A 16,206-nucleotide genomic window follows, 5' to 3' on the forward strand; every position below is an offset into this window, starting at 1 on the left:
TGTTTCTGAGATTTATGCTTCCAACTGTGTGTTTCACGTTTGACTGAAGATTTTTCTGCCAGGGCCCAGCATCAGTTGCTGAGATGAACTCGTTGTTGGAGAATATCGCTAAGGCCACTATTGAGGTCTTCCAGCAATCTGCTGAGCTGAACAGCAGTGTTGTGGCAGCTGGAATCGGGCTGTTTAACCCAAGCAATAACTGCAACAATGGAGCTAGTAACCCAAGGCAGAATGGCAAGAAGACTTTCCTAAGGTAAGGCAAAGCTTTGCCTGTACAGTATGCATCAGATAATGGATTGATAGGAGATTAGTGATAGATTTTGAGAACCTGAATAGTCTGCTGGAAATGGTGACATTGCAAAACAAACTCGACATAATAATGATAATTATAGTGACTGAGTGATTTTTCACCAGCTGTTTTGTAGCTTAGTTGGCCAAATTGCTGATTGGAGATGCAGAGGTATGGGGAGAAAGCAGGAACTGATCACTAGATAATCATATTGAATGGCACTGTAGAAATGAATAGCCGAATGGCCTACTTTTCCCTGTGTATGTAAAACACTTGCCATTTGTTTTGAAGCAATGTTGTGTGTTCACCCTGACCAGCATTCTGGTCTCAACCAATGCCTTGTCGGTGCTGATCAACTTGGTGCACGTATCTAAACTTTCTCTTCATGTCACAATTCAACAGTCTCAGTTAAGCAAAACCTCTGAAACCTGTAATCAAATCTCAGTAATATTAGTCGCGTTAACATTGCAAGTCATCGTCAGAAGTGTTTCAAGGCATTTGCATTTCGATCTTCAACATCGGCGATTCCTCCAGGGCTTGACTCAGGCGGTGAATAATTATGTCAAATATTTGCAGCACGGTGGCTCAGTGGTTAACACTGCTGCCTCCCAGCATTAGGGACCCGGGTTCGATTCCAGCCTTGGGCAACGGTCTGTGTGGAGTTTACACATTCTCCCCGTGTCTGCGTGGGTTTCCTCCAGGTGCTCCGGTTTCCTCCCACAGTCCAAAGATGTGCAGGTTAGGTGGCTTGGCCATGGGAAATGCAGGGTTACAGGAATTTGGTAGGGGGATGGGTCGGGGGGGAATGGGTCTGGGTGGGATGCTCTTTAGAGAGTCGATGTGGACTTGTTGGGTAGAATGGCCTGTTTCCACACTGTACAGATTCCATTGAGCCATTCTGTGGCAGGAGTGTCCCATGAATCTTTTACATAATTGTTGAGTCACCTGCGTGAAGCCTTTAGAGATTTGGCAAGTTGTTGATGTATATGCAGATGCCTTGAAACGGTTCTGTCTGGTGAGCTGCAATGTAAAAGCAGCTATCGTTAGTCTGGATCTGACTGTAGTGAGCATGCGCTGCTATACAATTCATCACCTTACTCCATAGTGCCCAGAAAACGATTGGGAACCTGCAAAGTAGGCACAACTTTGAGCTTAATTTACAAACCTAATTTTGGGGTTGGCTGTTCCCAGTCCTTGTAGTCTCTAATTGCTTTGCAGCTGTTGTAATGAAGGTGATATATTTGGAAATTTATCTTAATGGAGACTGTTGCATTAGATTTAGATTTATTTAATATTGTTACTGTGCCCAGGTACAGTGAAAAGTGGACTTTTTTTTAGATTAGATCCCCTACAGTGTGGAAACAGGCCCTTTGGCCCAACAAGTCCACACAGACCCTCCGAAGAGTAGCCCACTCCCCTCTGACTAACGCACCTAACACTTTGGACAATTTAGCATGGCCAGTTCACCCAACCTGCACATCTTTGGATTTTGGGAGGAAACTGGAGCACCTGAAGAAAACCCACGCAGACACAGGGAGAATGTGCAAACTCCACACAGACAGTTGCCCAAGGCTGGAATCGAACCTGGGACCCTGGTGCTGTGAGGCAGCAGTGCTAACCGCTGAGCCACCATGCCCCCCATGGTGGCACTATTGAAAATGTTAGATATATGCAGCACGTTGCTCAGCAACAATAAGGTGAAAAGATGGGTTTAATGTAAATCAGTTACGCACCTGCATAGTCTTCATTCTGCTCTGAATGCTACCTCTCTCCTTTTCAGATGCTGGTGAACCTGACGAGTGTTTCCAGAATGCTTGTGTTATGTTTCAATCTCTTTCTTCCTTGGTGCTTCCCCAATCTCCTGTCAATCTTTTTCTACCTGTCTCTGGTATAGAATGAACTTTCTCTTTGCAGTCAGGAAACTTGGCTTGCCAAAAGCCACAATTCTCATGGAGTTAAAATAAACTGTTCGGGGGTACTTGAGTGATATTTGAATAGATTTGCAATAAACAAGATCATAATCTGGAAGTGCTCCAATGGCCATTTGATGGTTTTCTCTGTGTTTGTGTGTGCTGTGTGTTTGTGTGCGCGTGCATGTGTGTTTGTGTGGCTTTTATTCAGCTGTTCAGAGAGGAAAGGAGTCTGGCTAGTGGCACCGCTGATCGCAAAACTGCCCACATCAGTCCAGGGCCGAGTGCTGAAGGCAGCGGGAGAGGAGCTCGAGAAGGGTCAACACTTGGGGTCATCTTCAAAAAAGGAAAGAGACAGACAGAAGCAGAAAAGGTGAGACCATTATCATAAAGAATCAAACAGAAATAACCAGAGCAGGAGATAAATTATTTTCCCTGTTGCAAAGTACAATGCTTATAATAAGATTGTTCATTTTTTAGTTAAATAAATCCAAAGAGACACACTTTTATTCCTCAATCTCCACTAGTGGACCACAATAGAACATTGAGGTAAAGCTTCAATTGCTTAATTGGGTATCAATCCAATTTCCATTGTGGAGAATGGTTATTGAGGCCAGGAAGTGTTTTAAAAGCCTGGACTAAATGTTTATTCTTTGTTGAAGTAGCTCCAATAAGCATCTTAATGCAAGAGAGAGAGAAGTAATGGTCTGGCAATTCTTACTTGTACCAATGGAGAGGTAAACAAAGTGGAATACATCGCTATTCTATTCGGTTTCATTTGAGGGTGCCAAGACTGCTTAAACAGGCTTACTGACAGGTGATCACAGTGTGCAAAGTATATTAGTGAGGGAGTTCCACAGTTTGAGTTGAAGATAGTTTTAACTTAAAGGAACAAGATTAGAGAACTGAGATCCACAGCTGCCGAAATGTGCAGAGGAAATGAGGGTCAGGACTACATAGACACATAGAGCAGCACAGAAAAAAGATCTTCGGCCCATTGAGTATGCTCCAGTCAAAAACAAGACCTAACTCTTCTAATCCCATTTCAGGCTCTTGTCCCTTGTACACTTTGGCACACGAGTGTGTATCTACATGTTACCTAAATATTTCTGCCTCTACCACTCTCACAGCAATGAGTTCCAGATTCCTACCACTCTGAGTGGGAAAGAAAATGTTTTCTCACATCACCCTTTAAACCTCGTGCCCCTTACCTTCAACCTATCCCCCAGTCATTGACCCCTTCATCAGGGGAAAAGTTCCTTCATGTGTACCCTATGAGTGATGCTCGTAATTTTATACATCTTACTCATGCGTTTCCCCGCCAACCCCCACCCCCCAAAGTCTGCTCTGCTCCAAGGAAAATAACCCCAGTCTGTCCAATCTCTCTTCATGACTGAAACTCTCCAAGCCAGGCAACATCCTGGTAAATCTCATCTTCCCCCCCCTTCCATTTGCCACTGATGTGCACATTTGACCAATCTGTCGATATTGTCTTATAAGGCTATCCTCATCCATATTTACCACCTCACCAATTTTCATACCAGCCCCTTCAAGGACAATTGTTTCACAACAAAACAAAATTGAAAACAGATCTTTTACATTGTTTCTGGATGTTGAGAATTTCTCTGTGGTGATGATGTAGGTTAGCAACATAAAGGAAATGGCTCATTGATTTATGAATAGCACCATTTGCCTTCTGTTCATGTTGTAATCCACTGCCTTACACTATTTCTGGATATGCAGTTGATTATTTGTAGTGATATCATTTCAGAATGAATGACTGTGCTGCACGTGAGATACTGCTCTGAGGCATTACTATCCCTGAACATCAAAAATAACTACTCAACATTGCATTGAAGTTTCACTTTACTTCCTGTTATGATTCAGATCAAGCTGAATTTTCCTGGCTAGCTCGTGACCTTGACATAGCCTTCGACCCAGGTTGTGATTCTGGAATTGCCTGTGGCAGAAATGCAGACATAATCTTACCACAGGTTTTTCAAAAGGTCTTGTGGTGCAGGGGTAGCTACTGTTCCTCCCTCTGAGCCTGGAAGCCTGGGTTCAAGGCCTAGCAATTTCAGAGGTGTGTAATAGCATCTCTAAACAGATTGATTTGCAAATATCTAAGAATTTTTGAATAAGAATAGTCAACATGGCTTTGTGTGTGGGAGGTTGTGCCTCACAAATTTGATAGAGCTCTTTGTTAAAGTGACCAGGAAGGTTGACAAGGCAGGGCGATAGACATATGGATTTCAGTAAAACCTTTGATAAGATTCTACATAGTAGTTGCTCTGGAAGGTTAGATCGCGTGAAATCCAGGGAAACCTGGCAAATTGGATGCACAGTTGGCTTGATGGTAGGAAGCAGAGGGTAATAGTGGAAAGATGTTTGTCGGACTGGAGGCTTATAACTATTGGAGTGCCTCAGAGGTCAGTGCTAGGCCCATTGATGTTTGTGTTTTGGATGATAATGTCCAAGGCATGATTAGTAAGCTTGCAGACGGTACTCAAAGTAGACAGTATAGTGGACAGTGAGGAAGGTTATCAGAAATTGCAGAAGATGGGAAGTGGGCCGAGAAATGGCGAATAGAATTTAATATAGATGAGTGTTAGAACTTGCAATTTGGAAAGTCAAATCAATTTAGGAGTTTCATGTTGAAAGGGAGGGCCTGAAGGATTGTAGTGGAACAGAGGGACCCTGGAGTTCAGGTTTTCAGTTCTCTGAAAGTACAATCACAGGTAGATGGCAGTGAAGAAGGCTTTTGGCACACTGGCCTTCATCAGTCATGGCACTGCGTATTGAAGTTGGGAGTTTATGTTGCAGTTGTACAGGGCATTGTGTTCAGTTTTGGTCACCTTGCAATAGGAAATATATTATTAAAATGGGAAGAGTCCAGAAGAAATTTACAAGGATGTTGCCAGGACTCAATAATCTGAGTTATAGGAACAAGCTTGGGTGTCAGAGACTGAGGGGGGATCTGAGAAAAAGTGTGTAAGATCATGAGAGACATGGATAGATTGAATGCACTGTCTTTTTCCCAGGGTTGGGAAATCAAGCACTACAGGGCATCAGTTTAAGGCCAGAGGGGAAATAATAACTGGGAACCCGAGGGGCAACATTTTTACACAGAGGTGCGCATATGGGATGAGCTGCCAGTGGAAGTGGTTGAGGTGGGCATATTAGCAACATTTAAAAGGCATTTGGACAAATACATGGATAGGAGAGGTTTACAAAGGATACGGACCAAGTGCAGGGAAATTAGGTTAGAGTGGATGGGCATTTTGGTCGGTACGGACCAGTTTGGATCAAAGGGCCTGTCTCTGTGCTTTAGGACCCTATGACCATGACACTGTGAGGTAGCTGATGAAGAAGCCACTCCCAAGTGCCCCTTTAATTAAGTTCAACATGACTCATAGGTGGGACCAGTAGCCTCACTCATGGTGTAATCTCTGCTGTGGGTGTGGAGCAGAGACAGGAACACCAGTGGCACCATGGCGGTAAGTTCAGTAGCAGGTATTGCAGCTCGAGCTATGTTAACAGAGACCTCAGCCTTTATTAATTGGCTTCAGTATCACCTCTTCCATCACGGAGACCTGATCAGTGTGATTGATTAATAAAAGGCTCTCTTGGACCTCCTGCTCTGAAGTCTTTTCCAGTGTTCTGCTGAGCTCCCATCACAGGGAGGCAGGGTGGAAGTGCCTGCGTACAGCTGGACTAAGTAGTAAAATTGCAATCCAATTCTGCAAGAGGGGGGAGTTGCCCTAATTGGCTCCCTGCACCTACCAGACAAACGGTCATCACTGCTGGGTGAACACATGTCAGAGAACCATCCCAATGCGAGTTAATCTGTGGGTTTGGGAAAGTTCAACGCAATGTTTCTCAGAACCGATGTTTCATTTTGATGAGTCTTTATACGATGGCTTAGGAATTTCAGTGGGAACTTGTATCAGAATCAGTGACAAGGTTCTGGTCTGTTTCCACCTGCATGCTGCTGTTAGTCGGTGTTACTTGAATATTGCTGAAAAGAGAAGCAAGGTTATTGACGCTGTTTGTTTTGTCCTCATCAGGGCAACTGCAAGTATGCCAAAATTCAAACGGTCACGATAGTGTTTACTGCAGGAGTTATGAAAGCATTCAGCAACAAATCTCTCTTTCCAGCCATCTTTGTATCCTGACGAACCTCTTTCTGTTGTTTCTCCTTCCACAGTATGTCACTGCTGAGCCAACAGCCGTTCCTGTCATTGGTCCTGACCTGCCTGAAAGGACAGGATGAGCAGAGAGAAGGTTTGCTGACCTCCTTGCAAAATCAGATCAACCAGGTAATTCGCTTTGAGAACGAGAATCAGAACATGCATAACTTAGCACAGCATAGCTCTTGATCGTAAAAAAAAGTCGGCTTTGAATTTGAGATGTTTACAACTCAATGGTCAACTCAAAATTCAATTTGGTAAACAAAACAGGCTTTTATCCATGAACTGTCAGATTTCTGAGGTAGTATGCATTACAGCAAATTGCTCATAGGAAGAGGGAGTTGTTGGAATTTGAGTGTTTTTATTGAACATGCAGTTTTTATTGTACATTTAGAGCATGATACAAGGTCTAGTCAGTCTCTGTGGTGCAGTTGATTTGCATATTTGGCTGTCAACTTGATGGTCTGAGACAGTCTGGGGATGAAGCCCTTCAAAGGGAAGGACTCATGGTGCAGTGATATTGTGTTTGCCTCTGAACCATGAGACCCAGGTTCAAGTCCCATCTACTTCAGAGGTTTGGAACAACATGTCTGAAACACGCTGATTAGAAAATGTCAACAGTGAGACTCAAACTGAGGAACCCCTGTGATTGAAAGTCAAAGCAAGTTTTCTGCTGTTCCTACCTTGGAGGCCAGAGGTTCAAGTCCCAAGGAGTAGTGTTATAGCATGGCCAAACAATTTGATTTAAAAAAGAAAATGAAGCTGTTGGTGTCATGTATTAGTGGCTTTAACAGGTTATCATGGAGGCAGAATGACTTACATTTAAGTTGTCAATGTGCATTTGGGCTTTTGTGGTTCAAGTCCGACCACTGACACGTGTTGTAACTTATCTGAGCAGGTTGACTTTTTGCAATAATCAACAAGTAAAAGACAGCAAAGTTTTAAGGGCCCTTCTGACACATTGGTAATGTCTCTACCTCTGGGCCAGGATGTATGGGTACAAATCCTATATGCCCCTAAAGGTGTGTCATTTTTTAAAAGTTAATTTAGGGGATGTTAGTGTCACTGGCTGCACCAGAATTTATTACCTGACCCTAACTGCTCTTGGGAAAGTGGTGGTCTTGAATACGTGTGGTTCATTTGGTGTACTTAGGTTAGAATACAATTGATTCACAGTCTAAGGGAAAGCGGTGTGAAATGTTCAGACCTACGGTGCTGAACTGTTGATTAAAAACAATTTTATTAACACATTAAGGCAATTAAGTATTCTGTTTTTAAATGCGGAAAGTGAAAGACCCAGCAGGTTAGGTAGTATCTGCACTCGAGGCTATGTGAATGGAGTCACAGACCAGAAGCACAAACTCTATCTCTATCTGTACAGATGCTGCCTACACTGCTGAGTATTTTCCACCACAGCAAGGTGATTGAATCTCAACTGCCCATTTGGCAATGTATGCTGGTCAGCCAGTGATGCCCTGATCCTATGCATGAATTTTTTTAAAAATTCTCCTAATTTCAAATTGTTAAAATTCAACATATCATTCCTCCCAACACATACATACTGTTTAGCTGGAGCGTCTCCTAGAGAAATCTTTTAAAACTACAGAATTGATTATTTTTTTTTGATGTAAATATGCCTTTGGTTTGGAAAACATCTCCCATGCATTTCAAAGAGATATGAGAGAAATGCATTTTCAATGAAAACACATTAGGAACATTGAGGAAAGGTGCAGTCAAAAGATAAGGATCTGTTGTGGGAAGTAGAGAGAGAGAGAGAGAGAGAATGAGAGATGGATCAATGTAGTTTGAAAGCGTGACTGCGAAGGTGGAGGGAAAGGGGGATGGTCATAAGCCAGCAATGGGTCGAGGAAGTATTCATGGGAGGTGTGTTGTAGGCTGGAGAAAGACAGAGACATTTGAAGCCAAAGAAGAAAAATTTAAACCTGAAGTTCTGGCTGACCAAGCGAGTCAGTGAGGATGGGAATAGTGAACAAGTAGGAGTTACTGCGAAAGGATTGTAATGGCAGCATTTTAGATTTTTAAAATTCATTCACAGGATGAGGGCATCGCTGGCTAGGTCAGCATTTATTGCCCATCCCCAGTTGTCCAGAGGGTGATTAAGAGTCAACCCCATTGTTGTATGTCTGGAGATACTTGTAGACCAGACCAAGTAAGGAGGGACATTTCCTTCCCTAAAAGGTATTGGTGAACCAAATGAGTTTTTCCTGAAAATCCGGAAAATGGGCGGCACGGTGTTCAATGGTTAGCGCTGCTGCCTCTCAGTGCCAGGAACCTGGGTTGGATTCCAGCCTCGGGCGACCATCTCTTTTAGCCTTTCATTTTGACTTGATATATCATCATTGATGCTCTTGTCTGTGTGATGGATCAAGTTTAGTGAACAGTATTATATCTGATCATTTCTGAGCAAAATATCTTAACTAGGGTCAGATCCTGTGAGATTAGCAATGTCACTCAGTAAACAAATGAAGCCCCACTGCTGAAAATGATGTGAGCAATGATCTTTAGGGTTAACGTGCTTTGTTAACTGTTGGAAAAGGTGAAATAAACAAGCTAGCTTGTACAATGTAGGAACAGTTTTTGGGCTGGACACTCTCATTTTGCATTGACCATAAATATGTAAAACAGAAACTGCAAAGTTGAAATGTAATCATAAACACATTTTCCTGTCCAATGCAGTCCCTTTTTGTGTATTCATTCATGGAATGCTGTGCCAGCCTTCATTGCCCATTCACAGTTGTTCTTGAGAAGCTGGTGATGAGCTGCCATCTTGAACTGCTGCCATTCCATTTTGTGTGGGTGCAGCCACAATGCCATTAGGGAGAGAGTTCTAGAATTCTGACCCAGTGACACTGAAGGAACAGCGATATAATTTCAAGTCAGCATGATGAGTCACTTGGAGGGGAACTTCCAAGTGATGATGTTCCCATGTATCCACCGTGTTTGTCCTTTTCGATGAATGTAGTGTGTTTGGTCAGTGCTTTCTAAGGAGTCTTGGTGACTTTCTGCAGTACACATTGCTGCTAGTGAGTGTCGGTTGTGGAGGGAGCCGATGTGGTGCCAATCAAATGGACTGCTTTGTCCGAAATGGTGTCAAACGTCTTGAGTGTTGTTAGAGCTGCACCAACCAGGCAAGTGGGGAGTATTCCATCACATTTATGACTTGTGCCTTCTAGATGGTGGAGAGGTTGTGGGGTTTAGAATGTGTGTTACTCGTTGTGGGATTACTAACCTCTAAACTGGTGTTGTAGCCACAGAATGCGTGCAGCTAATCCGTTTCAGTTTTAGTTAGTATAATCCCCAGGATGTTGATAGTGAAGAATTCAGCAATGATAATGCCTTTGAATGTCAAGGGGCAATAGTTAGGTTCTCTCTTGTGAGAGGTAGTCATGACTTGGCACTTATGTAGTTTGGATGCAACTTTTCACTTATCAGCCTCAGCCTTTTGCTGAATTTGAGCGTGGGCCCCTTAGTATCTGAGGAGTTGCAATGGTGTAGAACTTAGAACAGTCTAGCACAGAACAGGCCCTTCAGCACACGATGTTGTGCTGACCATTGATCCTCATGTAAGGTAAACCTAATGTACGAACCCTCAAATTTCTGTGACCATATGTATGTCCAGCAGTCTCTTAAATATCCCCAATGACCTCGCTTCCACAACTGCTGCTGGCAACGCACTCCATGCTCTCACAACTCTCTGCGTAAAGAACCCGCCTCTGACATCCCCTCTATACTTTCTGCCAAACAGCTTAAAACTATGACCCCTCGTGTTAACAATTTCTGCCCTGGGAAAAGGTCTCTGGCTATCAACTCTATCTATGCCTCTCATTATCTTGTACACCTCAATGAGGTCCCCTCTCTTCCTTCTTTTTTCCAATGAAAAAAGTCTGAGCTCAGTCAACCTCTCTTCATAAGATAAGCCCTCCATTCCAGACAGCATCCTGGTAAACCTCCTCTGAACCCTCTCCAAAGCATCCCCATCTTTCCTATAATAGGGCAACCAGAACTGGACACAGTATTCCAAGTGCAGTCTAACCAAAGTTTTATGGAGCTGCAACAAGATCTCACAGCTCTTGAACTCAATCCCCCTGTTAATGAAAGCCGAAAGCCAAAACACCATATGCTTTTTTTAACAACCCTGTCCACTTGGGTGGCAATTTTAAGGGATCTATGTACCTGCACGTCAAGATCCCTCTGTTACTCCACACTGCCAAGGATCCTGTCTTTAATCCTGTACTCAACTTTCAACATTATGCAATCATCAGTGACCATTCCACTTCTGACCTCATAATGGGGAGAACACCGTCGATGAAATAGCTCAAGATGGTTGGGCCTGAGGAACTCGAGCAGAGATGTGCTGGAGCTGAGATGATTCATCTCTAAGCATCACAAGCATTCTTTTCTGCCAGTTCGGCAGAAGAGCCATCTGCACTTGAAATGTTAACTCTACTTCTTTCTCCACAGATGCTGTCAGACCTGCTGAGTTTCTGCAATATTTTCCATTGTTGTTCTTATGTGCTAGGTATGCCTCCAACCAGAAGAGAGTTTATCTCCCAATTCCCATTGACTCTAGTTTTGCTGGGACTTCCTAGTGCAACACTGTCAAATGTGGCCTTGATGTCAAAAGGCAGTCACTCTCGCCACACCTCTGGATTCAGCACATTTGTCATTGTTGTAATGAGGCCAGGAGCTGAGTGGCCCTGGTGGAACCTAAATTCAGTGTCAATGATCAGGTTATTGCTCAGAAAGTGCTGTTTGGTAGCAGAGTTGATCATACCTTCCATCACTGCATGATTTAAATGACCTCAATCACTGGAAGTGAACAAAGGGGAATACTAATTAGTGAGATAATAGTGTGTGAGGAAACTCCTTTAAGACATCAACACCAGTGCAGCCCAGTTGGTTTTTTTTAAATTGTAAATTCTATGCCAGAGGATGGGGGATTTTCTGATTTGTTTATCAGGCTTCTAAAGTGAAGGTCATTTTCTCATATCTTTGTAAAGTATATTTCAAAAGTGGGAGTCCCACCCAACTTGAACCTTATGATATGTCATACGGTTGAGTAGAGATTATAATGGTTATTACCTTGTGTTGTTGGGTTATGGAAATATACACAAAGACTGGGAGAGCTGCAATGACCATTTATTGTGATGGAGACCGGAATGTGAATATTGCTGAAAAAGGTACATTTTGTCTTGCAATCATCAGGACAGTTCACAAGAAATACCTTTGAAAAAGGAAGTGATTGCCTGTGTGCAGTTTTCATATTTCCCCCCGTGCCTGTGTGGGATTCCTCTGGGTGCTCCAGCTTCCTCCTGCAGTCTAAAGATGTGCCAGTCAGATGGATTGGCCATGGGAAATTCCCCCTTGGTGTCCAGGGGTGCGCAAGCTTGGTGCGTTAGCCCAGGTAAATGCGGTAGTTACTGTAGGAAAGAGCGATAAGAGGGTCTGGATGGGATGCTCTTCAGAGGGTCTGCGCAGACTTGATGGCTGCATGTTCAGTTTCTGTGGGGTTTATGCGTATGAAACTGCAAGGTTGAAATTCCTCAGCAGAAAAGAAAACAGGAAAAAAATTGGTTTGAACCATGTGTCATCGAAATCATATTTGCAATTTATTTTCAAAGGTTCAGTGTCATTAATAGGATGGTATAAATTGAAGTGAATATTTTTAAAATATTTTTTGTAATTATTAAAACCTGCTCTTCCATGCAATCTTCCCAGATTTTGAGTAACTGGCGGGAAGAACGTTACCAGGATGACATAAAAGCCCGACAGATGATGCACGAAGCTCTGCAGCTGCGTTTGAATCTGGTGAGACAGTGGCATGGCTCGCTTCAGAAATATTTGGTTTTGTAAAATAAAAATTTGAGAGGCCCTTCCTCAAAGTGAGGAAGCGCAGGAAAGCATTTAATAACCCCTGGGCATCTTGGCCCCACAATGGATAGCGTTGGTGGAATTGTGTATTCTCCCATGTCTATTCTGCCACTCTGGAGGGTGTAGAGTGTGATCGTTTCTGGCATCTTTGAGGGCTTGGCAGAAGGATGTACTGTCATCTTTAATGTCAGCATTGCCCTTGTTCAAGACACCAGTGAACCTGAGCTGTGAATGTCAATTACCTTACAGAGCTGTAGTGGGTGCCTTTACAGAGCTGTAGTGGGAGAGATTACCCAATTATGCAGCAGCCTTGTAAAGTCAAGAAAGCAGCACTGTTAACAGTTTGTAAAGTTGCAAGCCATTAAGAAGGTAAGCATTCTCTCGGACAGCAAACGATTTGGGGTAAAATAAAAAAAATGAAGAGTTGTTATAGATATATGGGTTTTAGTATCCTTAGAATGTGCTTTATGATCCATTGGATTGTTCCATGGTGTGAGAGATTAAGCAGAATGGGCCAATGTTCTCTGTAGATCAGATGAATGATAGGTAATCTCACTGAAAACATTTACGGCTTGTCCGGTTTGGTTCTGGGAAACTCTTGCCCCAAGCCGATGTCTACAGCAAGAGCTCAGAGTTTCAGGATCAAGGTTACATCATTGCAGACTGCTATGAAAGTTGGCAGGTTCTTTCATAGGGAGTTGTGAATGTTTAGCTGTTAAATGGATTCAAATCTGAAAGTGACAAATATTTGGACATTAAAGAAAATCGAGGGATATTGACAAAGTAAAAAAATCGCACAACACCAGGTTAAAATCCAGCAGGTTTATTTGGAAGCACTAGCTTTTGAGACACTGCCTTTTCATCAGATGGTTCTTTCTTCCTCCTTTAGTGTGTTATAGAGGCAGTGTGGGAAGATGGCCTCGATGCCCAAGATTTGTCTTAAACTTGCTTGAGGAATTGAATGGAATCCTTCTGCTCCTGTGATGTTCTTGCATATGGTTTTAATCTTGGGCAGGAAAACGAGCACTATTTTTAATCAAGATGACATGATGATATCAGACGCAAACTTCATGATCAATTTTTGTCACTATATGGTGGGGGTGGGGAAAGATTTTGTTTTTTGAGTGCTTCTAGAGGCAGTAATGTCTTTTGAATGGTCAATAGAAATGGTTAAAACTGTGTGGTTGCTGGGCTTTGGCGACTGTGAGCATAACGGTGGGCACAAATGTAATTCTAAACCACATCTTTCGAAAAGTTCCTTGTAGCAGTGCTGTGAAATCAGGGCATAAATGCAACCAGCCTGAGTACCCAATGTTATGACTGATATAAAGTGAGTTTCATTTAAATGTTGTAAAACCGGGCTTTCCATGGCTTCAGAAGTGTGCATTTTAAACAATGTTCCCTGATATCAGTCTCTCCAAAAGGAAAAGTTCTTCTGCTGACATTAAGGGGGTCTCTGTTTTGACCCATCATTATCTCTGTTGCTGGAGTTACGGGACAGGTGACAATGTGAAGCAAGCTTGTAAACTGGCACTAATAGCCCAGTCTCTCTCTCTCTTTCTCTCTCAGGCCACTGTTGGAAAGGGGTTTGAAAGAAATTGGATTGAGCGACTTGGGGTGGTCTTCTTGAATGTGGGGCTGTGGTGAAGTATGTAGATGATTATATCTGGCCCAAGGACGTTGGATGGCATAGATGGAAGCGATGATTCTGGAGGCAAGGAGGCTCAGTTCCAGCCTCGGACGACTGTCTGTGTGGAGTTTGCACATTCTTCCCGTGTCTGTGTGGGCTCCCTCTGGGTGCTCCAGTTCCCTCCCACTGTCCAAAGATGTGCAGGTTAGGTGGATTGGCCATGGTAAATTATTATTAATTCACGGGATGAGGTCATCACTGGCTGGACCAGAATTTTTGCTCATTCCTAATTGTCTAGAGGGCAGCTAAGAGTTGAGAATTGTGGGTCTGGAGTCTGGAATTGTTGGCCAGAGAAGGGAAGGTTGGCAGTTTCCTTCCCTGAAGGACTTGCCCATTGTCCAGTAATGTGTAACCAAGGTGGATTAGCCATGGGACATATGGATAGGGGAGGGGTTGGTTCTGGGTGGGATGTTCTTCTGAGGGTCAGTGTAGACTCAATGGGCTGAATGGCCTCCTTCCAGACCATAGAGATTCTTTGGTTCTATGCTTCTGTGGTTCTTTGTTTACAAGCACTGATCCTGGTGAATGTGGGAGAAGAAACAATGCTCTGTATTGAATGTTATGAGATGTTGAGAGAATTTCTCTACCCTATTCTGCTGATTCAACATTCTGAGCAAACATTCAAAACTGTTATAAAGATCTGACTTGGTCTGCTCAGCTAGCTCTTCACTTTGGAAAATATTACCATTTGTACAATAAATAGCCTTTATTGTCATACTATTTAATTGTAAACAATGTATCATTCTTGTGGGGATAACTGTTTGGATGTGTCTTTCTAGGTTGGTGGGATGTTTGACACTGTCCAGCGCAGTACCCAGTGGACCACAGACTGGGCTCTACTGCTACTTCAGATAATTACCTCAGGAACTGTCGATGTGCAGACTAACAAGTAATTTCTTTTTTATTCATAATGAATCAAAAGATTGTATTAAATAACTTATCAGAACTTTAATTTTTTTGAACAGCCATGAGATTGATTGCACAGCTGATTCAAACACTAAAAGTTTTGATAAGCTTTTTTATATGCTCACACCTTCATTGGCTTCTCAACCTGAATAAATTAGTGGACGTGGCATAGCTTTGTTGAAATGAGCCGAGGTTCTGATTGACTAACATCATGTTTTCCAATCTTTGGCTCAGGTGTTTCAGCTCTTTCACATATTTCTGTTTTTCTCTTTGCTTTCCCCTCTCCGATTCCACCTGTTTCACTTCATTGTGAGGTATTGTGCGAGTCCTAGAAATTAGGCCCACAAAGACACAAATTATAAGCAAAAGTGGGCCATTCGTTACCTCGAATCTGCTCCATCATTCTATGGATGATCTATTTGTGTTTCAAGTCCTACATTCCCAGCTTATGTTGGCGTGTATCATCGATGACAGTGAACAAAATCCAAAATCCAAAGGCACTGTCAGTTCTTCCATCAAGTGGACTAATGCATGTGAGCTTTTGTCTAATGCTCTGTAAGGATTACCTAGTTTCTATTGTAGGTGCAGTCCAGTTAAAGTTGGGCGTTGACTTTCCTCATTGTCTTTCCCAGTGAACTCTTCACCACCGTGCTGGACATGTTAGGGGTTTTGATCAATGGGAGCTTGGCGTCAGATCTATCCAGTACCTCCCAGGGAGGATCTGAAGAAAACAAGCGCGCCTACATGAACCTAGTGAAAAAATTAAAGGTGAGTCAGACACACAATTCTTAACCCGCAAACCAAAATGTTAGAAATCGGAAACAAAATCAGAAAATGCTGAGATACTCACAAGAACAGGCAGTATGTGTATAATGAGAAACCAACTTACCATTTCAGATCATCGATGATCCATCAGAATAGCTGGGTTCTTGTGTTACGTTTAATACTTTGGGTTATCTAATTTCAAAGGTTTCCATCACTCTTTACTGGATGACTTGATATTCAATGTTACGTATAACAATTTACACACCTTTTCTGCTAAACCACCACCCCCAATATCTTGGTAGTTTTCACAATAAAGTTAAGAACATCCTGCCGTGGAATCCATTGTGAAACATTCTGCTGCTAAGGTGAGTGTCCTCAGAAGACCAGGAAGTCTAATTACCAGAAGTCTTTGCATCAGTCAGATGTTGCTTATCGTTGCTGAGGGAGGTTGATCAGCAGGTGCTCATATATTTCCAACAACCCGGGGTGGGGAATGTCGTGTGAAATGATTGTTATAATACTTTAATGGCGTTTAAATACAGCTGGTGCATGATGTGTAAACAG

The 16,206-nt window shown here is 42.8% G+C and overlaps 1 protein-coding gene across 4 annotated transcripts in view; it reads left to right on the forward strand.

The window, feature by feature from the left end:
* Positions 1-16,206, forward strand: part of LOC140478741 (mediator of RNA polymerase II transcription subunit 12-like protein) — a 609,926-nt gene that overhangs the window by 497,063 nt on the left and 96,657 nt on the right. For all 4 annotated transcript variants that reach the window (XM_072572053.1, XM_072572054.1, XM_072572055.1 and 1 more), the window contains exons 30-35: positions 63-253; positions 2,411-2,572; positions 6,407-6,518; positions 12,129-12,218; positions 14,751-14,860; positions 15,510-15,645. In XM_072572053.1, coding sequence (XP_072428154.1) covers positions 63-253; positions 2,411-2,572; positions 6,407-6,518; positions 12,129-12,218; positions 14,751-14,860; positions 15,510-15,645 — 801 coding nt within the window. The remainder of the gene's footprint in view (positions 1-62; positions 254-2,410; positions 2,573-6,406; positions 6,519-12,128; positions 12,219-14,750; positions 14,861-15,509; positions 15,646-16,206) is intronic.

This window comes from Chiloscyllium punctatum, chromosome 6, assembly GCF_047496795.1.
Source record: "Chiloscyllium punctatum isolate Juve2018m chromosome 6, sChiPun1.3, whole genome shotgun sequence".
In the NCBI taxonomy this organism is placed as follows: domain Eukaryota; kingdom Metazoa; phylum Chordata; class Chondrichthyes; order Orectolobiformes; family Hemiscylliidae; genus Chiloscyllium; species Chiloscyllium punctatum.